The sequence below is a fragment of the Elephantulus edwardii genome, unplaced genomic scaffold (genome assembly GCF_000299155.1).
Source record: "Elephantulus edwardii isolate Elephantulus edwardi_28Jun2011 unplaced genomic scaffold, EleEdw1.0 scaffold00086, whole genome shotgun sequence".
Taxonomy (NCBI): domain Eukaryota; kingdom Metazoa; phylum Chordata; class Mammalia; order Macroscelidea; family Macroscelididae; genus Elephantulus; species Elephantulus edwardii.
Genome location: NW_006399836.1, coordinates 7,390,520 through 7,413,707, shown reverse-complemented (window position 1 = coordinate 7,413,707; position 23,188 = coordinate 7,390,520). Strand labels below are relative to the sequence as shown.

The 23,188-nt window shown below is 52.0% G+C and overlaps 1 protein-coding gene across 1 annotated transcript; it reads right to left on the bottom strand.

The window, feature by feature from the left end:
- Positions 1 to 443: 443 nt before the first annotated feature.
- Positions 444 to 23,187, bottom strand: NPTXR (neuronal pentraxin receptor; the record flags this gene model as incomplete). Its single annotated transcript, XM_006890204.1, has 5 exons — positions 444 to 668; positions 938 to 1,117; positions 4,475 to 4,722; positions 7,289 to 7,508; positions 22,900 to 23,187. Coding segments are annotated over 5 exons (1,161 nt in total), but the record flags the coding sequence as incomplete, so codon positions are not given.
- Between the last annotated feature and the right edge of the window lies 1 nt (position 23,188).

Here is a 23,188-nt window from a genome sequence, read left to right as displayed (position 1 = left end):
TGGTGAGGAGTAGGTGCCAGGCCTGCTGCATGGGGGACTGTGGGGTAGACAGTCACCTACACTGAGGTCATGAGCCCTTACCCCACATACAGCCCACGGAATCAAACAGGATGGATGGGCCCAGGTGTGGTGGGGATAAGAGGGGATTCTGATGGAATGCCAGGAGGGCAAACAGAGCTGTGGGCGCTGCCACTCCCTGCACAGCCCTGGATTCAACCCAGGCTTGACCTGGTGACTGGAGCTTCTCACCCCATGTAGGTGGGGTTGGGGACACTCATCACAGCACAGAGCATTTGTGAGGTATGGGGAGGGTGGGGGAACAGAAGGCAGGTCTGGGACTGGGGCATAAGGGGCATCCAGTGCATGGGCAGGCTGAAAAAGAATGAAGCCCCTCATGTCCCCAAAGTGGCAGTCAGGGGAGGGGCCCTGGATGAAGTGGCACCTTATGCCTTGGCCTTCCCCTTGCAGATGTCAAAGGCGGCCTTGGTTGCACCCCCAAAAGCCTCCACTAGCCTGTCTTCCCAGGGAAGGACATTGCCCAGCAGCGGCTCAGTGCAGTTGGCAATGCCCAGGACTTGGGCAGGTGTCAGGGCATGGTCCCACATGTTAAACTGAACAATGTCACCCACGAAGGCTTGAGTGGCATCAAAGCGACCTCCAAGGGTGTCCTGGAAAAGAGAGCAGCAGAGAAAGGAGGGAGAAGCAGAATGAGGGAGCAGAAGAGCCAGTAGACAGGCCCAGCAAGCTAGCCCCGTTCCTGAGGCAGCCACCCCCCATGGTTCTAGCCCCTGGGGCAGATCTCTCCTTCAGTCTTTTCATCTGTGGAAAGATTGGGTCAGGATGAACGGTCATGCTGTGTTTTCAGGCTCCCTCTGCCCAGCCCATCCTCCTCAGGGGCTAGGAAGAGCTTCTTGGGCAGTGCCAGCTTGAGCCTTACCTGCTCCTGGCCCAGGATGAGGATCCCATGAGGCTTGATGGGGTGCCAGGCAGCCAGGTTCTCACCAGAGCCCTGCAGCTCACCATCCTGGTAAGCAGACCACAGGCCATCCCGTGTAGTCCAGGAGATGCAGATGTGGTGCCAGCCACTGTCCTTCAGGCTCAGGGGCAGCTGAGCCACCTAAACACAGATCCCCAGCCCCAGGTCAGAAGTGCCACAAGGTCTAAGCTGGAGTAGTTGGAGAGGAACCATTGCCTTCTCTTCTAAGGCTGAGGGTCCTCTTCCAGCCCAGCATCCTTCCTGCCTTTCCTCTCTTCCAATCCCTACTGGCCCATCCACACAGCCTCACTCAGATCACAAAGGGGACCCCATGTTGGTTTTTGGGGAGTTTGTTCCTTTCTGTCAGATCTAAAAGGCCATGTCTCATCGTCCTGCCCGTCCCTGCCCAGCTCTGGATCACCTGTGCCTGGCTCGGCCACCAACCCCCTGTGTGACCTTGAGGATGCTGTTTTTCCTCTCTGGGCTACAGAGTCCTTGTCTACAAAGTGAGGTCAGTGAAGGGTAGCAAATACGCAACCACAGTGCCTTCTCTACCCGAGGCAGACATGACTAATCACGAGTCCAGACTTTGCTCCAGGAAGCCACTGCTGACTGGTGCCAGCTGGCCTGTGAGAGGAAGGCACCTGCTCGCCTGTGGATTTCCCTGGGCCTCTTTGAGCCCATAAGTTCTCGGAGACCACAGTGAAGGGAGCACTCTCTCATGCCTATTTGGTGCCAGATCATACCCTGGCTATTGGTGATATGGACCAGATTCGAGCCCTTACTGAGCTGAGTATGCACTAAAAGGGGAAATTTCAGGGACAACATTATGACACAAAATAACATAGGAGCCATATGGGAGGCCCGGAGGAGAAGGAGGATGTAGGAACAGAAGGCGGCCTGAGAAGTCTATGGAATCTGGTTATCCCACTTACAGGCAAAGTAAGTGGAGGGGACAGCATGAGCGAAGGCTGAGAGACTGGGTATCACTCCGACTACATGGTGCTCAAAAGGAGGCTAGAAGTTGTAGACAGTCCTCTGAACAGGACTGCAGAGTGCCCTGTCCAGGGTGCTGAATTCCTCCCAGCAGGGACTGCTTTTCGGTATGAAAGGAATAGGGTAAGATAATCCAGATGTAGAATGGCCACCCTAGTCTTCTTAAGACCACGTGGCCCAAGGTGGGTGATTTTAATCTGCGGCCCTTGGGCCTGGTTCAAATTAGTTTTTTGTCAAACATTCTTCTAGGTAGTATAGCACTGGTCTGTGCATTGCTGTAGAGGTAATTCGTGATTGCTGGGATGCTAAACACTGTGACACTGATGTGACAAATGTGATAATAGCTATCCATGGTGGACAGTGTTTGGTGGAGCTCCCTGATTAAAACAAGCTTGGAAGCAGGAGTGGCATCCACTTCCGAAATGGCTTGCCTCTGGAAACTCTATGAATAGTGCTCAAGCCTTTCATTCATAGGGTCGCTATGAGTCGTCTATGACTCGACAGTACCTAACAACAAAATAACAACAACAATAACAACAGTATATATGTAGAATGACCACCCTGATCTTCTTAAGACCACGTGAGAAACTCACTACCTTCTAGACCCATCCCCTTCTCCAGGACAACCACGAAAGGGAGCTCCTGCAGAACTATATTTGGATGGATATCAGTGGCTCTGCGTGACTGTGGCCTGCCCAAAAGGGGGATGATGTATGTTGTTGTCATGCACCCTCAAGTAGAGTCACATGCCTGTGGGTGGTCAGAGCGAGTCCTGGCCACTAAGCCACCAGAGCTACCCAAGGCTAAGTACAGTGTCTGTGCTTACAGGAAGTCTCAAAAATCATCGCAGCTGCAAGACCCAAAGCAATGTGGCAGATAGGGGAAGACATGCTTGGGAGATGGAGGGAAGAGGAGCCTTAGCCTCCTCTCAGCACTTTAATCGTCATAGCCCTGTGACAGCGTCTCCCACCCAAGACCTGTCCTTGTCCTGCTCTATAGCCCATGCAAGGGAGGGAGCTGGGGATGAGTCCTGGGAATGGAGAGATGGGTGGCCCAAGGGAAGAACGTGAGAAGGCCTAGGAAACTGCTTCTGGAAGCTGAGACCCCAAATCATATTGTTACTTCTCACTGGCTTTTTGCTGGAACACGTTAGTTCCCCTTTGTGAGCTCAGCTTCTCTAGCTACAGAATGAGCTAGCTCTGACACCTACCTCCCAGCGCTGTTTCAAGGGGCACATGCAATGATGTGAAAAGTTCTATCAGCAGAGTCTTAGCTAGGAAAGGTGACTTTTGTCTAATGAGGCTCACAAAATGCTAGGCTTTGTTTCAAACACCTTACACATCCCTCTCCTAGTCACTTACCTAAGGAGCTCAGGTGGCCTAGTGGATAAAGAGTTGCACTGTCAAACCAAAGTAGGTGGTTGGAATCCACCATCTGCTCTGTGGGAGAATGATGGGCAATCTCCTCCTGTGTGATTTACAGCCTCTGAAAACCCACTGGAGGGTTAGCTATGAGTCAGTTTCAATTTGACAGCACATAACACAATTTGCCCATCAACAATTATTCTCATTATCTCAGGCATTTCACATTTAGAAAATAATTATAATAAAAAAATCTCTTTTGTGCATCTGGCAGTGATGAATTTTGAGGTAAAGCAGGTTATGTGTCAATGTGGCTGGGCCATATGTCTCAGCAACTTGGCAGTTTTGTAATGATATCATTTGACAGTTTTATAATGACCTCATTTGGCAGTTTGGTAATGATGTCATTTAGCAGATTTATAATGATGTCATTTGGCAGTTTTAGAATGATGTCATTTGGCAGTTATGTAATGACATGGTCACCTGACTTGGTCATCTTCATTTTCACGAAATATCACTTTTCTCATAATGACTTGCTTTTTGGAATCTAACTGCCTTGTTAAGTAAGGAGTCAAATGCAAAACCAAATCCACTGACCAAGGTCACATAGTGGGTAAGTGGCAGAACCAGGATTCAGACTCAATGTTCAGGCTCCAGAGACTGACCAAGCATCATCCTCCATATAACTGGATGGAAACAGAGAGGCTGGTGCCAGGGGAGTAGTAGAGATCAGGATCTGACAGCATTCCCTTGCTCAGGTGAGTCCATGTGGATCTCACTTCCTTCTCTCTGCCCAAGACAATGAGCAGGGACCCTGGGGAGGCATCTCCAGCCCTGGCCCTCACAGCTGGGTTGTTGGGGAAAGTCTTAATCTCTGAGCCACACATGCCCTGTCTGTAAAATCATGTAACTCTTCTGTTAAGCACAAGCCCCTCTTCAGCCGGGACCATGTCTCGCTTGCCATGTTATTCCCAGAACCTAGACCAGCACATGACAGTCTTTGAATGTGGGCTGAATATGTGAAGCAGGAGATTCCAAAGAGTCAACTCACGTTTGGGACCCAGTCCAGCAAAGGTGACTTGAATCATGGAGGCTTCCCTGGACCCCCATCCTCTCCACCCTCCCACCTTGCCCCGCTAACCTTGTCATTGATCAGCAGCTCCATGGGCTCATGGCCTGCCTCCAGCAGCACGATCTCATTGGCCTGCCCGGGCACTGAGTAGGAAAATGGGGTGCCCTGGCCTGTGCCACCTGACCGGGACCGCAGCCACATGCAGACGGTGAAGGCATAGAGCTCGGGCAGCGCCTTCCGCACTCGCGCGTACATGTAGTTGTTGCGGATTGGGATGCTGATCTTGAAGGCATCTGGAGGGTTGTAGGCTGAGGACCCTGGAAGGGAAGGCAAGGTGGACACGCAGAAGTCAAGGACACGCACGGGAAGGGTGTGGTGGATAGTGTGCTTCCCAGAAAGCTTGCTATTCATTCCTGGGCACCTTCATTTCTCCTCCACTCTGTGGTGAAGGCAGACATTAAAGGTCAAGAGCCTTGGACCACAGATGTCCCCAGGTTCAAATCTTGCCTCTACCACTTACAAGGCTAACTGCTCTATGCCTCAGTTTCCTCGGTAAAATGGGGGCTAATATTTCCTCCCTGCGAGGCTTGTGTGAGGCTGAAATGTGAGAAAGGCCTGGCCCACAGTAAATAAGTATGATAACAAAATGACTACCATTTTCTGTAGTTCTCTGCTTAGGGAGCACAGGTGGCCTAGTGGTAAGAAGCTGCCCTGCAACCCGAAAGGTATGTGGTTTGAATCCAGCAGCCGCTCCGCGGGAGAAGGATGGACAGTCTCCTGTGTGATTGACTGCCTCTGAAAACCTGCTGGAGGGTCAGCTATGGGTCGGTTCTGACTCGATGGCACTCAACAACAGCTGGTGGTGTCGTCTGCAGGAAGGTGGACACACCTTGCTGGCGATTTGAATTCAGCCGCAGCCCTGCAGGGAAAAGGTGGGCAATCTCTTCCCTTGTGATTTACGTGATGGAGGATCCTCTATGCATTGCTGACCTTTAACGTCTGTCTTCACCACAGAGGCAGAGTGGAGGAGAATATGCACTGCTGATGCCACAGCAGGGATTAAGTTTGATGATTGGTGATGCCATGGTGTGGTGTGCAGTATTTTGGACTCTTAGTTGAAGAGTCAGTGGTTCAAACACTCTTGCTCTTTGGGATAAAGGTGAGGCATGTCATAGCTTTGGAAATTCTAGGAGGGCAGTTCTACCTTGTCCTCCTGGTCACTAGAATTGCAAGTGACCCAGTGGCAGTGGGTTTTGGTTGTGGCTCTTTTCCTAGATGCTGTTCAAAATGCTTTTTACGTCTTCCCTCTCATCCTCCTTGTAAATGTTTTGTAAAACCTCCATGTCACTGATAGGGAAACCTTGGCACAGAGAGGCTAAGTAATCTTCTCAAGGTCACACAGCTAGTAAGTGGCAGAGCTGGGATTTGAACAAAATAATCTGGAGATGTAAGGTATCTTTCAGCTCAATTTCTGGGATTTTAGGTCTGAATATAGCAAGGGCTGAACTGGAGAGGATGGGAGGATATACTCAGTGCACCATCAGGGCAGGATGCTATAGGCACTGTCATTGTCTGGAGAGGCAGGAACCAGTTAGATGTCCCCCTGCCCTGCTGACTACTGAGGGCGAGGAATAGCAGATGGGGGCTGTGAATGGTTGGTCCAGAGTTCCCAGGTCTGCTGGGGCTTAGGCTGGAGACTGGTCAGAGAGGTAGGAGCTCAGTGAGTTCTTGAATGAACCCATTTAAAAGATGAGGAAGTTGAGCCCCATGAAGAGAGAAGGAAAAACTCCTGGACACACAGACACCTAATCCAGTCAGCTACTTTCACTTTGTTCCTTGAAGGGACACCCCCTCGGCCAATTAGGAGACACAGTGTAGGGGGACACAGTCTCAGTTCAATCCAGTAGAACTCAGTAGGGATTGAGGTTGTTTTTCCTGTCCCTTTTCTCCACTCAAGATGCTGACCACTCAAATCATCTCTTTCTCTGAATCTGTGTCCCTGCTATGATTCTTCCACTCCAAAATTGACTTCTTTGTATTTGCTCTTGAGGAAGAATTTGAGGTCTACCTCCTTCAGGAAGTCTTCCTGGATCTCCTCTCCCTGAACTATTTGCATCAAAATCAATCCCAAACAATGACTCATTTCCCCCTGCTCTTTTCAACTCTGCTGTAAGGGTCTTAAGGGAAGTTCTGACAAGACTTCAAAGTTGAAAGATCCCTGAGAATTCATGAGTCCCACACCCCATTTCTCAAATGAGGAGATTGAGGCCTAGGAAAGGAAAGTGAATTCCCTAGGACAAAGAGCAAGGCAGGGAAAGATGTGGGACCAGGATCCAGGTTTCCTGATGCTCACGGCATCCCCTATGACAGGGTTCTCTGACCACTCTCAAACCTCAGCAGTGCCTGGCCCAGGCATCAAATAAATGACAAAATCCTGACCAGTTTATTGAAGGCTTGTTTTGTGTGTTTGTTAAATCCACAGACTTGGAGTCAGACAGACCTGCTTTGAGGCTTAGATTGCTGTTACTGTGTGGTCTTAGGGGAGTCACTTGGCCTTTCTGAGCCTTGGTTTCCTGATTTGGGAAAGGAGGATAATAATAGTAACAGCCCTGTGAGGTTTGTGCCGATAAGACCAGCTGGCGTGTCAAGTACTTAGCCCCATCCCGAAATATAGTCAGTGCCAGGAAATGGTAACTGTTAAAGATGACGATAACGACAGTGTTCCTTGATTTTTCTCTCCATGTTCTTCAGCCTCCTCCTCCCCATCACCCTGTTCAGCTCTAGCATCTGGTGAATAGCAAAATATTTTTGAATGACTGTTATCAGAAGAGCCACTCAAAGACCAAGGCCTCACACTGTCCCCCTCTGTGGCCCAGGACCCACCATGCTCCAGCTCGGCCACACGTCCCTGCAACGCGTCCAGCTCCTTCTCCACCTCCTGCCGCTGCCGATGGCTGCTGTGACTGAGGGCCGCTCGCTCCTTCTCCAGCGCCAGCACCTTGGCCAGCAACTGCCCCTCCAGCTCGTCCATCTTGGAGTGCAGGGCAGTGGGCACTGCTGGGGCAGGGGCAGCTGAGAGGTTCACACGGGCCGGAAGCTCCTGCTGCTTACAGGGCACAGAAAGAGCAGCATGTGAGGTCTCATGGCAAGAGGAAGGAAAGAAGTGTGGGCCTGGAAGTGCCCCCGGGGAGTGACCTCAGGTTAGCCTCAGCAAAACTGAACTCAGCAAGTTCAATGTCAGCCAATGCGTCTCTGCTAAATGCCTATCATTAGGTGATGCACATAAACTAAGGTTAAGGGGCTTGGTTAATCACTGAAAGGATGCAGGTGTGAGTGTGCACAGAGGTGCCTTGGAAGAAAGGCCTGGCTATCTATTTCTGAAAACCCTGAGGAGTACAGCTCTACCTGGATACTTGTAGGAACACGTGTAGAACTCACAGAGTGGCCATGAATCAGCATCAGTTGGCTGATAGCAGGCTCCCCCTCCTGTATTGATGTATAATGGGGGGCAGAAATAGCCATGGGGCCCACCATCAAGCATACCTCTGGCTATGGTGGGGAGCGAGAGCTGGCATGGGAGGCTGTAAGAGCTTCAGTTGTATGTGAAGTTGACATTGACAGTCACTGTGTAGTCTGACATGGCTGGGAGCTGGTACACCTACAGGCTGTCCAAAGGGTGGACTGTCTTAGTCTTTGCTTATTCTTCCAAGGTCACTGACTTGGCCATGAACTTGCCAAACCAATGTCCAGCATGGCTGGAAGTTGCTATATCGATGGACCCTCCAAGAGGTAGACTGTCTTAATCTTTCCTCTTTCCCTCATGAGGCTTCTCTGTGCAGTACTATGTGCAAAGGTTCAGTGGAGGCAGAGCCAGGGGCTTCTTCTGGACAAGGGCTCCAGATGCATGAACATTCCAGGCTATGGTCACACACTCTAGAGTCAGATTGTCCAAATCAAGTCCAGCTCTGTAACCAGCGTGCTATGTGACTCTAGGGAAAATCCTTTGTCTCCTGTGATTCTGTTTCTTCACTTTCAACATGGGACAATTGTGTTGAACTGAGAAAGGCTGTATGGGAGGGGGGTTAATGGGAAATGCTAATAAACAGACTATTGAAATTTCCTGTCTGGGCAGAATGGTTCAAGGTACTACTGACAATCCCTCAGCATTGAATCTGCTCAGGATTCCTCTGTCCTGTTTTTTTACCCCAGCACTCAGGATATTTAGAGCAAGAGCCAGGAAGTCCTCTCCTTCCCCTTGCCTGCTAGGGGAACCCCTTCTGGAGTCGAAGAACACAGGACGTCTATATTCCTGGAGGGTAAGTCTCTTGTGGATGTGTCATGGGGACATTGCTGTTGTTAGGTGTCATCGAGTCGAGTACAACTGATAGTGACCCTGTGAACACAGATCTGAACGCTGTCCTATCCTGTGCCGTCCTCACATCTCTGATTCTGATACACTTGAGCCCACTGCTGCAGTCACCATGGCAATTCATCTCACTGAGGGTATTCATCTCTTTTTCTGACCCTCACATAATTTCCCATTAGTAGGAGATTAATAATTCACTGAATTTCTAGGAGTCACATTAGCCTCCTCACTTGTACCCCATTTCCCTGGCTTCCTGTTCCCACCTTATTCCCCACTGGCAGGTCCAACACTTCCCAAAGGTCTGACATTTACTGCTTAGCCTGGCTCTGGGCCCTGCCCCCAGCTTCGGCCCCAGACGTGAGCTCATTAAATTACTCATTCATTCACTGAGCAGATATTCAGGGAGCACAGAATGTGTGCCAGGCACTGCCCTAGGTGCTGAGAACAAAGCAGAAACCCAATCCACCCCAAACCAACCCTGGTGCCATTGAGGTGAGCCAGACTCACAGTGATCCTGGGGCACACAGAAACAGGGACCTGCTGCATGGCCTTGAGACAAGTCCAAGAGACCCCTCTCCAGCCTCAGTTGCCTATCCTTGGCCTTCCTGGGTGATAAAGTATGTTCTAGAACTTCTCTGATGTCCCTCCTAACCTTGTGACAAGAGGTTGTCCCATGTTGAAAACTGCTTGGGTAGAGGATACAGAGGCCAAGTCCCTGAGACCTGGGCTGCCACCACCACCTTCTTGTGCGGGACAGTGACAGCAACAAGGGCCAGCAGTTGGGGACAGGCAGGGCAGGAGAGAGTCTCATTGATGTAATTTCCCCACATCTGTACTCTGTGCCATAGACTGCCCACCTCATGGAGCTGTTGTCAGGAGTAAATGATGGGGTCCAGGGGAAGGGTACAGTTCAGTCTGTCCAGGGTGAGGGTTCAAGGCCAAGGGTTCCAGCACTGGAGGTACCAGGATGACCTAAGAGCTCCCAGCAGTGGTGTGAGCTCAGCAGGAAACTCACAAATATCCGCTCACTGCATCTGCCCAGTGAGCCTATGAAGAAGGCACCACCAGTGTCCCCATATCACGGACAGGGACACAAGGTGAAAGGCTCCCCAAACCACACCCAGAGCAAGCACCAGGGCCGAGAGGCCTGCTTCTCCACCTTGTGCCCTCGGTAACTCCACACGGGCCCTGCAGCTCCTCAGGGAAGCCCTCCTTTCTGTCCCCAGGCTCTGCTGGGCTGTATGGGCAAGTTGGGGCCTCCTCGGAGGGCCAGGGACCAAGTGCCAGGTCTTTCTCTCTCTGTGTGAACACACGTGTGTTCATGTGTGTGCACATGTTTGCTGACAACCACAGGCAGGCTTCTTGAGCAGTCTTATTTCTCCCAAAAAAGCTTGACTCTTTCCCTTTCTCCTCTCTCCATCTGCCGGTGGTGAGAAGGGACAGAGAACAGCCCCCATCCAATTCCAGGCTGTGAAATGGGGCAATGGGATGCAGGTCAAAGAGTGGTCCAGTCTGGCTCTGGGAAGGGACTTCATGAAGGAGCTGGGCTTGCGGTGTGTGTGTGTGTGTGTGTGTGTGTGTCTTTCCACCTTTACTGTCCACTCATCTGTCAGGTGGGAGGTCCCAGCCCTGAATCAGTGTAGATGCCTGTTTGGCCGCCAGATGGAGCAGAGGCCAGGTGAAGTGGGAGGGAGGGGCGCTGGATGGACCACTGGCTGTATGGATCTTTGTAATCCTGGCAGCTCCTTCCAGCCTCTAAAACACCTGCTAATCCTGGTTTGTATGAACGAACCCACAGAACCTCAGTTTTGCCATCTGTAAAATGGGGCAATGCCCTCTCACTCTGTCCACCCCATGTGTGAGGATAGGAGGAAAAAGTGGAAGCTTCTGGTCCTCATGGACTATGAAAGCATTACGCAAACTGTAATGTTTGCACGTAAGTGGCACGTGAGGGGACAGGCAGCATGCCATTCCAGGGGCCTGTCTTGACCATCCTCAGCGCATGGCAGTAACCAGGCCAGACACCTGCTGACTGAACTTGCAGAAACCTCAGGCCCAGGCACTTAGCTCCCAGGGAGCATGTCTACTTCAGAGCTGTAAGGGGCAGAACAGAGACTCCTCTACTCCCAGTGCTGCTCTCCCAGCTCCCCCCACTCCGATGCCTCAGCCCCTGCCCCTCACCAGGCTCAGCCAATCACACGTGTTACTCATGACTCCTCACACCCACCCAGTCGTGAAATGGATTGGTCCCATTCCACAGATGGGGAAACTGAGGCATGCATTCTCCTGCATTTTCTATAGTGATGGAGTTGGGCAAAAGCGGTGCCTCCTCTGTCTGGCAAAGCATACCCCCTCCCTTAGAGGGAGAGTCACCTGCCAGGAGAAAGAGGACGAGGATGGGCTATTTACACAGATGAGGAGAAAACGTGAGGGCTGAGGGGGCGGTGCGCAAGCTGTCCTTTTGTCAGAGGTGCCAGCAAGGAGGGGGTGGGCTCGCCTCTGAGGATCAGTGAGGCCCCCTCCCCACCCCACGTCTGAATCAGAACACGACTCCCCACCCTCCGCCCCACTTTCCCATCTGCCGGGTGCAGGCTGTGCCGCGTGGGCTCTGGGCTGGATGCCAAGAGGGCCTCTGGCCCGAGATGGGGGGACGAGTGGGGTGAGTGACGACACCATCGCCCCCACTCAGTTCCTGATGGGCAGGAAAAGGGAGGCTCAGAACCCACGGCTGGGCCTGTGGGGAGGCTGGCTGGGGGCTGGTGTAAATACACAAGGCCTGGGCCCGAGCTGAGCTGAGCTGAGCTGGGGGTTCTCTTCCCAGCCCAGCCAGAGTGACGATGTGATGTGCTGGGCTCGTTGGCACTGGTGACAGTGTACTCACAGCACTCCCTGTGCCAGGCCTCCAGCGGAAGCCAGACTCTGAAAACACAGGCAGGAGGCAGGCCCTCCCACTGAGGAGGAGACTGGGGCTCAGAGAGGGCCTGTGGCCTCCTGAGGTCACACAGCCGGACTCCAGGTCAGGCTGGAACCCATCCTACCTCGATGAGCCAGTAGGGGAGCTCTGGTGGCCTAGTAGTAAGAAGCTGTGCTACAATTCGGAAGGTACACGGTTCGAATCCACCAGCTGCTCCATGGGAGGATGGGCACTCTCCTCCTGTGTGCTTAGCTGCCTCTGAGAACCCACTGGAGGGTCAGCGATGGGTTGGTTCCGACTTGATAGTACACAACAACAGCCCAGATAGTCTGGGAATGCATTTGTTGGGTCACCAAGTGGGATAGTGCCAGTGTCCCTGCCCACCTGGAGGGCTTGTGGGAGACGTCCTAGTGGCCACAGGAGGTGAGTCAGACTGTGGAGTGGGGAACAGGAAGACAGGCTTGGCTGAGTGACATGGAGAAGACCCAACCTCCTGGCCCCAATTTGGGGTGGGTGCCCTTCCTGTGGGGAGCAGGAGGAAGGGGCCAGGTTCCAGGCTCAGGGCCTGACCTCTGTACTGCTCACCTTGCCTGGGGGAGACCAGTATCTGGCTCCAGGGTCTGCAGGGCTGCGGGGCTCATAGGCTTTGGGGACAGCAGAGTTAGTCACATCTCCCTCCACCCTCAAGTCCTGCCAGTTGTGTTATTACCGCCCAGACTCACCCTGTGTCTCCACCACCTGAGTGACCTTGTTACACAGGGGTCTCAAGCCTCCATTTCACCTGTGGCAAAACCTCAAAACCACTTAAAATCATTGCTGTCCAGTCAGAACTGACTCATAACTGACCGTCGATGGGTTTCCCAAGACTGTAAACTGCCCCGGGTGGAGACTGCCCATCTTTCTCCAGGGGATGGTGGATTTGAACAGCCAGAGAGGCTCCACCTTTGGGTTCAGCTCAGCTCTTTCCTGACTAGCCTCTGGGAGAGCCCTCCTGGCTCTGCAGCGAGAACTCAGTGAGGGGACAGATGTGGTGTCCTCAGGGTTGAGCTGGCACCTGAAGGCCAGACGTTATCGTTACCGTGACTGGTATTACTGAGCTAGCGTATGGAGTGACCCACCTTTCTCCATCAGTGACCCCAAATGTTGGGAGAACAGCACACTGGAGAAGGACACAGAGCAGTCTGATGCCACTTAGGAAAAGTTGTAAAACAGTCAAGGAGAAAAACAAGGGACATATACACCCTGGGGGCCACTGTCTGGGCTGGTGGCCTGTGGCCAGGGGTGGGGGGCTTGAGGGGGGATCGGCCGTGGAATGCTCTGCTTCTTGCACCCAGCGAGCCCGTGGAGGGGGCACTTCCCAGCTTGCTGCATGCCTGACGGACTTAGCAAAAGAAAAGGGAACAGTCGACAAGTAGAACCTTGAATGGCAGACTCTAACACTGGGCCTTTAATCGTACTCTGCTTCTTTGTCCCTGTCACCAAGTCCACCAGGCTGTGCCAGAATAGCCAGAGACAGCCATCAAAATGACAAACATCTTGTGTAAAGTCAGAGTGGCTCTGGCCTCAGGCCTCACGTGCGTGGCACACCCCCCAGTTTCCAGCAAGTTCTGTGTGTCACTCTCAGCTCTCCTACTGCTCAAGCTCCCTCTCATCTGGGGGTAACGACAATGATATATGGGCCACTCTGTACTGGGGGCCCCCCGTCAGGATGAAAGGGACTCAATGAGCGTGAGGGAGTTGTGGAAGTAGGGGACAGGGTCCTGAGAGCCTCTGATGTGTCTAGGGTGCAGTGGGATATGCCCCTTATTCCCTACGAGCCTCTGAGACCCCACAGAGTGCCTTTAATCAGACCTCCTGGCTGTGGTCTTGGCTTACCTTCTGCTGTGTGACCTTTTGAAAGTCCCTCACCCTCTCTGAACTTCAGTTTCTCCTGGAATAAAGAAGGGGTGTAGGCCACCAGATTGGCCTTATTTTGGGTTGACAGCCTCAATCCTTGACTTGGACTCAATGGGATGATGTGCCCAGAACTGTCCCAGAGAGGCTCTCCCAGATACTTCACTCCATGAAAAACCCCAATCTTCAACATCATCCCACTTTCCAAAGGTAAGAACCAGCCAACATTTCACAAAGTGGCCACTCTGCACGTGAAACGGTGCTTAACACCATGAGTCATTGAGAAAAAGTCTGGTGACCGCTACATGCCCACCAGAACAGGAACAGTTTGTAAATGGCCATACCAAGGTGGGTGAGGACCTGAGGCGTCCAGCAGGAGGGTGTGGAAATGCTCCAAACAGCTTGAGGGGTGTGGGGGGGGCACTTAGTGCCTGCAAGAGCCAGCACGCCTCTCCTGTGACCCGGCTCTTCCACCGCTGGCTGTGAGCTCAGGAGAAAGGAGGGCGTGTGCTCACCAAGCTGCATCACAAGAATGCTCACAGAAGCTTTGTTTGTAGTAACTCAAAACTAGAAACAACCAGATGTCTGCCCATAGTCAAATGGGCAAATAAATCATGGTATAGCCAGACTGTGTTCTTAGAAGCAAGGGATGGTGAGACTTCAGTTCGCTTAGTTTAGACACACACCATCAGGAAAGACCAGCCTCTAGAAAAAGACAAAGTGGCTGGTAAGGTGGAGGGGAGATGAGGTGATGCAGCAGGTAAGATGCTAGACTCCAATGCGGTCATAATCACGAAGATGGCACAGGATAAGAGGCACTGCAATCTGTGATGCCTCAGGTTGCCATGTCTTTGAGCACAGCAATGGCAACAAATAAAAACATGCCCATAAAAATAAAATACATAGTAAATAACAGCATGAACAATAGCAGGTAGAAAAGTAACAAACCACTGACAGATAGACACAATGTTGCAAACATGTGATTGATGGTGGAAGAGGTACTGAGAACATCAGACACAAAGGAGCACAACCGTGTAACTTCAGGCACCTGCAAACCCACATCTGTGAATAGAAATCAGAAGTGCAGTCACCTCAGAGGGACCACTGGCTTTAGGGGGCTGGAGAGGTTCTAATTCCTATCTGGGTGTATAAATCCTAGGCGTATAAATCTGTAAGCTCCTACGTGTTTAAATCCATAAGCATTCACTGAACTAGTGATGTCACTACAGTAGCTCATGCTGTCATCCCCACCATGGACATGGACTTCCCTCTATATCAGACCATACAGAATCCTTGTGATGGTTCCTGGACTAACAAGCACTCAGCTCACTGCTGGTGAGTCGTAATCAATCCATGGTTGACCCTCCAGTGGGTTTTGGAGGTGGTAAATCACACAGGAGGAGCCTGGGCCATCTTCCTCCCATTGAGCTGCTCGTGGATTTGAACTACCAGAGAGGCATGGCCTTTTGAGGAGAAATGTGGCATCAGGATTGGAGGAAGGTTCATCAACAATGTGTGTTATGCAGATGACACAACCTTGCTTGCTGAAACTGAGGAGGACCTGAAGCACTCACTGCAGAAGGTCAAGGACTATAGTCTTCAATAAGGATTGAAGCTCAACATCAAGAAGACAAATATTCTCACCACTGAGCATTATGATAGATGGAGAAAAGATTGAGGATGTTAACAACTACTGCTTGCTCGGCTCCACAATCAACACTCTTGGCACTAACACGCAGGAAATCAAAAGACAAATTACACTGGGGAAGTCTGCTGTCAGGGACCTTTCCAAAATGTTAAAGACTAATGGTATCAGTCTGGAGACTAAGGTGCACCTGATCCAAGCTATGATATTCGCAATTACTTGCCATGCATCAGAGAGCTGGACAATGACTAAGGATGACAGAAAAAGAATTGAAGCCTTTGAATTGTGGTGCTGGAGAAGAGTCTTGAACATACCATGGACTGCCAAGAGAACAAACAAGTCTGTCTTGGAGAGGGTGAAACCAAGTTTCTCCTTGGAGGCTAGGATTATGAAACTCCATCTCATATACTTTGGGCATGTGGCCAGGAGGGGCCAGTCCTTAGAGAAGGACATCATGCTTGGAATGGTGGAGGGACAGCACAGGAGAGGAAGACCTTGGATGAGATGGATTGACACAGTAACTGGGGTAATGGGGGTAGGTGTGTCAGAATCAGTGAGACTGGCTTGGGACAGGACAGGCTTCAGAGCTATTGTGCTTAGGGTCACTATGAGTCACAGGTGACTCGACACAAAAACAATTTGGGCTTAAGAAAAACATTTTTTTGTTGATATAGCTAACTATAGATATGGTTTATGGTCTTTTCAATCACCAGCTATATATCTGAAAGCTGGACAATGAATAAGGGTGACAGAGAAGAACTGACCTTTGAACTGTGGTGTTGGAGAAGAGCACTGAACATCCCATAGATGGCCAAGAGAATGAACAGTTAGGTGTTGGGAAAAATACAGATTCTCCTTGGAGGCAAAGATACAGCTTCGTCTCGCATACTTTGGGGCCTGTTGCTGGGAGAGGCTATTCCTCAGAGAGGGACATCATACTTGGAAAGGTGGAGGGATGGTGAAGGAGAGGAAGACCGTCAGTGAGAGGAAGGACATAGTGACTGTGGTGTCAGACATGGGGATGGTGAACCCGGCTAGGACAGGGTTCAGATCTGTTTGTTCATAGGGTCTCTCTGAGTTGTATTTGACCTGATGGCACCCCAAACAAAAATAGATATATTTTATAAAAAAGAATAATTTTCTCCTGACTCATTGCCCAAACATTTTGTAGACAGTCATTAGGTGTCCCCCTCCTCTGGCAGGGTTACCAGGCAACATCCTACACCCCTGTAACGAAGCACTGAATTTGTGTCCTTTATACATGTGAGGGCTATGAATGTATATATTTTTAGTAGAAAGCTAATCTTAAAAAAAAAACCAAAAAAACCTGCAGGTCAGATTTTGTCTTCTCCCCAAGCAGTCCCTGCTAAAGTTAGGGCAGAAAAAAGGGTCTCCTCTCCCAGAACAAGGTCTACCAGGGACCAAAGACTTCCAGGCCACAAAAAAGCTGAGCCTCTGCAGCTGCCTGTCCATCTCTCCATTGAACAGGTGGAAAAACTCAGCATTAGAGAGGAGAAGGAATTACTAGTGGTTTCTGGAAGCAAGTAACAGAGTCAGGGTCTAAAAAAACTCAACTCAGGTGCTTACTGTAGGTCAGCCATGGCACTAACGGCCTCAAGAGGAAGGACCAGCCAGGTCTCCAGGTAGTTCTGCTTCAGAGCCTGATACCAGCTACGAGTCCCTGACAGACCCTGTACCATGCTGTACTATCTCATCCTGCCTGTGGAGGGGCTGTTTATTAACATCCATTTTACAGATGAGGAAACTGAGGCTGAAATAGCAGCTTAGAATAGCACAGAATGCTCCGAGGAGAGAGCTGGACAGTGAAGCTGGGCTGTGTGGGTCCACAGTCAGTGCTCAGAACACAGCTCCCCACTGCGATTCCAGATGAAAACCAAGAAACTCAGCCGGGGGCTAGGGAACACTGAGGGGGACACCATGGTCCCCCAGCCTTCAGCAAAAGGTCACTAAGCAGGACCTTTGCCTGTGTTCTTACAGTCCTGATTTCCACCTCCTCTCACACCCCTATTCCTGAGAAACGAGCAGGATGAGGAGAACCCAACAAACAGAAGCTTCCAGAAAAAAAGCCGCAAAAGCAATCAATAGACTTCAGAAAACGTGTCCATGAATCTTTCTGCTGCTGTGTTTGTGGGCAGATTTCTCCAGTTATGGAGGATTCTGTGAGGACACACACTGGGCTGCATGTGTGTACACACACACACACACACACACACACACACACACTCTCTTCTTCCTCAGGGGGCACCTGTCTACAAGGACCCAGAATTTTGTGTGACCCACATGACTCCAGACCAAACCCTTTCTCTTACTCATTTTACACAAAGTCAGAATAATTTGAGCCAGAGTGAAGAAGTGACAAGCTTCTACTCCAAGCAAGAAGAACATATTGCTGCTGCTGCTGTTGTTGTTAGGTGCTGTTGAGTTGAGTCTGACTCATCGTGACTCTGTGAACAACAGCTCTGAACCCTGTCCTGTCCTGGGCCAACCTCACCATCTCTGACACACTTGAGCCCATTGCAGCAGTCACCGTGTCAGTCTATCTGGTTGAGGGTCTTCCTCTTCTTCGCTGACTTTCCACCTTTGCAAGCAACATTCAGCTTTCTTATTTCAGAGAATATTCAAAGCAGGAAGGGATTCATTTGTGGATGGGGCGACTGGAGTCAAGAGCCCCTCTGGTTTGGTGTGCCTCGCACTCCTGGGGCCTCTGCTCCCTCGGCTCTAGGATGGGAACATAGGCTGCTTCACAGAGCTGGAGACGGCACAGGCTACGTCCGCTGACGCACACACAGAGTGAGTGCCTATCTGTTAAATATCGTCGTTACTATTATCATTGAAGATCCCAAGTTGAGATTCCTGATTATCTCACCAGCCATCAGGACAAGCTTTTGAGAAATAGGCCCCAAAACACTCCCTCTAGGTATTCTGAGACCACCGCGGTCCATGCAGCTGGGGAGCAAGAGGTGCGCCCTCACCTGTCTTGCCCTTTCTCTCAAGGTGAGCGAGGTCTGGACCCTCTGGACAGGCCTAGAACAAAGAGCTTGGGAGCCAGACATCACCAGGTTCAAACCCAGTCTCCACTGCTGTGTGACTTTGGGCCAGCTTCTTAACCTCTCTGATCTCCAGTTTCTTCATCAATTTAAGAGCAATACAAAGATGCTTCCCTCATAGAGTGTTGATGAGGATGAAGCGAGCTAAAGCACCGGGAAAGGGCTAAGTGATTGCTAAGTGCTCACTGGTAACTGTTAGGGAAGAAGTCACACTTCCCAGAACCCAAGGTCTTCCATCAACATGAACGCCAGCGTGACATCCCTTGTCCCCGGCCCCTCTCCAGACTCAGAGGCAGCAGTTTCTCTAAGCGACACATGCGGAGTTAAAGATGCGGCTTCCGTCAAGGCACTGCTGCTTACGTCAACCTTGAAGATCATTTCCCAGGAATTAAACGAGCGCAGAAATGGAAAACTAGAGCATGCATACATGGCTTGTTGCCACGTAAACGGTCCAGTCCTTTTGGAAAGTGATTCTTGGCCACGGCTGCAAAAAGTCAATATCCTCTGACCCAGTGATTGTACTCCTGGGAATTTACCGAGAGGAATAATTCAATAGACTTAAAGAAAGGAAGAAAGCCAACCAGCAATCTGCATGGGGCTGATGCTCTGAAGACAACCAGGAGGAATGAGATTTAGAAACAAACTACATCATCAACAGGAGGCAGGTTGTGTGACGGATGAATGGTGGAGCCAGAGATCAATGCTAGGGATGATGGGGACACGAAAATGTTAATTATAGGGCAGCTCAAGTTGTGACACTGTCTGCATATGGATCAGGGCTTGGACAGGGCTGCACAGAGCAGATAACACAAACAGAAAACAAACCTCTAACCAAATCCATCGTCACAGAGTTCATTCTGACTCATGGTGACCACCAGTGTCTTTCAGGCAGGAACTGTTCCCAGAAGCTTCTAGAAGCAGCTCACCTGGAGTTCTTACTGCTGAGGTTTGCTAAGTGAGATCAAACCATCAGTTTTCAGGGGAGCAGTGGGGTAAAGAGTGATTGCACCACTCAGGGACCATTCAAAAAAGGATGACATGGTGGAATTAAAGGCAATTTTCCTCCAAAACCCCTCTGGACTCATTTCTGTGAACAATAATAACAAAAGGCCAGAAAAGCAAGCACAGTTTCTTCCCAAGCCCCCAAATGTGGCTTTGACACTTGGAGTGAGGGGACCACCAACCAAATCGCCCTTCCTCTTCACAGGGCAGGAAGGGTGCAGAGCTGTGCATGCTGGGGTGGAGGCAGGGGTGTGCTGAGGGTTATGAGAGCAAGGGAGGGGCCAGGCTGTGATCATGGAAGGCTTCCAGGAGGAGGTGTCTTTAAAGCAGACTCTTAAATGAAGGACAATGGTGTACTGGGAGAGATCTTGGCAGAGGTTGGAAAAAACTGGAAGGTGGGCCTGGAGAATTGGGTTCCACATGGCAGGCTGCGGGAAGGCTGAGGATCACCCACCAAAGATCCTTCCATAAGGAAGATCCCTGGAGGAAGGCACATGGAAGGCCCCCTGGAAGCAGGAGATCTTTGAGGAGGTTCATGCAAGTGCCCACAGAGAGATGAGGCTGACAGGGATGGGCAGGGAGGGAGGAGGGAATGATGGCTCCCAGGTTACATCTAAGAAGCAAGTTGGTGAGAAGCCGGAGGGTCTGGTGGATGCTCAGGCCCTCAGTTAGACCTACTGGCCTGGAGCCTGGGAGGACAGTGTGGGCTGGAGGGCCTCTGGGTGAAGTACTGGAAGCTGTGGGGTGTGGCTAAGTCTAGCCAGTAGAGGGCTGTCAGGAGGGGCACAAAGGTCACAAGACCCAGAGAGGAGCTGAGACACAATTGCCATAGAGGTAGGGACAGCGACAGGACGGGGCAGTGGAGAAGACGAAGGCATGGAAACTTGGAGAAGGAGGGGGTGATTGGGGGCTCAGGTGTCTTAATGAGGGTCCAGCAAGGCTAAGATGGAAAGGCTCCCACCAGTTTCTCCACCCTGGAGACCTGAACGAGAGCATATTGAGTGCGCCCTGGCTGGAGAGGGATCTAGTGGTGAGGAGGCATCCTGTGGAATACTGGAGAGGAGAGACGGGGGAAGGTGAGCAGGGGCTTGAGGAGGCACCCAGGCCCAGGCATCTGACCCATGTCCAATTCCAGAGGCCAGCCCTGAACTCCCAAGTTCCCAGGCTGTCTCTGGCTACTACCAGCTCTGAAGGCAGACCAGGTAGCCAAGCGGTCCCCTGCCCCTCTCTCCATATCCTCTGTACCCAGAAAGCAGGAGGGTGTGTAATGGGGAAATGTGGGGCTTCCCTTATCTGGAAAGGCTGCCCTCGTGCCACAGTCCAGCTGTCAGGAACCCCCAATCTCAGCGGGTGAGCCAGAGGGGAACCCACCCTGCCAAGTTCCGCAGGTGTGCAGGGAACGGCTCCAGGACAGGCCCTGCCAGGGGACCCACCTGTGCCATCTGTGCTTGTGGGGGCGGGGCTCCGGCAGGCCGGGAGGATGTTCACTGAAAACCAATCTTCCTCCCCCCACCCAACTCTGTTTCCTAAAAGGAGTCTTTGCTCCTGTTTTGACTTGTGACTGTATTTTTATAAAAGATCTTAGTAATATTACAGTTTAATGATAAAAATAGGAATCACTCCAATGGATGGAGTATGGGCTGTGCCAGGCAGAACCCTTCCTGAGGTGAACTCACTTAAACCTCCAATACTTCACGGAGGTCCATGCTAGCAGATCCCCATTTTACAGGCGAAGAAACTGAGGCCTCCTTTACCTGGTGGTCCTCAGGGCTTCTTTGGTTTTTTCCCTGCACTTGGCTCACTTATTCTAGAAACCCCACAGAGCTGGTGGGGGGAAGAAGGATGCTGGTCTAGAGGCAGGCCTCTCAGGAGGCCTCCTGCCTCTGCTACTCACTCACACATGAACTTGGGGGGCTCTCCAAACCCTGTTTTTTTCTCCATCTGTAAATAACTGGCTGCCACTGTGTCACCCTGTCTGGTGGGTACTGATCCCAACACAGACTCTTGGAGGCACGGTGACCATGGGGATGCCAGCCTTCCACATGGGCATCCACGGTGACTGTGCCAGTGATGGGGTGGACATTGCACTTGCTCTCTCCCTGTGCTTGGCCGGCTGCACTGTGTGGAGGGAGGTCCCAGAAAGGGCAGTGTTGATATCTGCAACCACAGTCCTTCCATAGACCCAATTTTGTACATTTGTTAAGCTCCCAAAGCTTTGCTACCCATCTTCTTGGGGGGGTGAGGGATGTCTGGAAGATGTCTGGGGGGGTGTCAGTCTGTTGTCTGACTGTCCAGCTGAACCATCTTGCTCAGTGTGTTTGGCTGTCCCTCTAAGGGGCCCCACACAGCTTCTCCTAGAAGCAGCAGCCCTTCCACACCTCTCTAAGGCGTGGGAGTCTGCTAGCCCTGGGTCATTGCCTAGGACTGCCAACAGAACAAACGTGTCTGCCTTGGAGGAAATGCAACCAACGTGCTCCTTGGAGGCAAAGATAGTGAGACTTTACCACACATGCTTTGACAGTGTTGTCAAGAGGGGCCAGTCCCTGGAGACAGACATGGTGCTTGGAAAAGCAGAGTCGGGGAAAGACCTGCAAGGAGCTGGGTTGTGACCACCAACTACGGGCTGGAGCACAGAATAGACTGTGAGGGCGGGGCAGGGCTTTGATGTGCTGTTCAAAGGATCCTTGGGGGTTAGAGGACATATGATGGCACCTGTGCTGCCAACCCAAAGGTACAAGGTTCGAATCCACCAGTTGCTCTGGGGAAGAAGGATGGGCAATCTCTTTTGTGGTCAACTGCCTCTGAAAACCTGCTGCAGGGTCTGCTATGTGTGGTTCCAACTCAATGGTACAAAGCAACAACAACACAAGGCCACACAACAGCCACGGGGAACTCCCTGCAAGATTCCAGATGCTGGACGGAAACCTCAGTCAGGGACCTCAAGAAGTAGCAGGAGGCAGAAGCAGGTGGGGAGGGGGTTCCCACTCCACGCAGCCTCCAGTCCCAGGCTGTGGGCTCTGAGGGCCGGGGTGGAGTGCATCTGAGCCCGGCTGTCCACACGCGGTCTGAGTGAGTTGTGGGGACAGGGGGCACCTGGGCTTGGCTTATGGGCACGCTGCGCCCTGCTGCTCCGCACAAGAGGAGGACCCAGCCTCCTGGGGAGCGTGTCCTGCCTCAGGGCCTCCCCGAGACGAAGTGTGGAGCTGGCGCTGTTTTGGAGGTGTGAGAAGAAGTGAAAATGACATTTACTAAGCGCTTAGTACGTGCCAACCGCTTCCCCATCGAAACAAGCGACTTGAATGAAGTTGCACGACCAGTTAACATGGTTATACCCATTTTACAGACATAGACACTGGTACGCGCCCGGACAGGAGGAAGGAGCAGGAATGAGCCTTTCTCACGTGTCCCCTGTGCCACCACCACACTGCAAGCCGTCCGTCTGCGCCCGGATCTTCCTGCCTTGTCCACGAGGAGGGGCGCTGGCCCCTTGACGGGACACGGGAGATGCGAGGCCAGCTGGACCCCAGCCCAGGACAGCGCGGACCGCGCGGCCACAGCCCTCCCTGCAGACCCGTTCCCCCGACGGCGCGGGCGCGTAGCGCTCACCTCGATGCGGTCGATGCGGTCCCGGAGCGCGCGCACGGCGTCCTCCAGCTCCAGCACGAGCGCCGGCGAGTCCCAGGGCCCGTCGGCCATGGTGTCGCGCCGGGGCCCGGCGTCCTGGAGGCCGCGAGGCAGGCCGCTCTCGCAGCGGCCCAGCTTGCCGGTGAGCTCGCGGATGGTGTCCTGGTCAGCGCGGATGCGTGCCTCCTGCTGCAGCGCCGTCTGGCGCAGCTGCTCGGCCGTGCTCTGCAGCAGCAGCAGCTCCTCGCGCTCGCCGCCCGCCGCGTCGCCC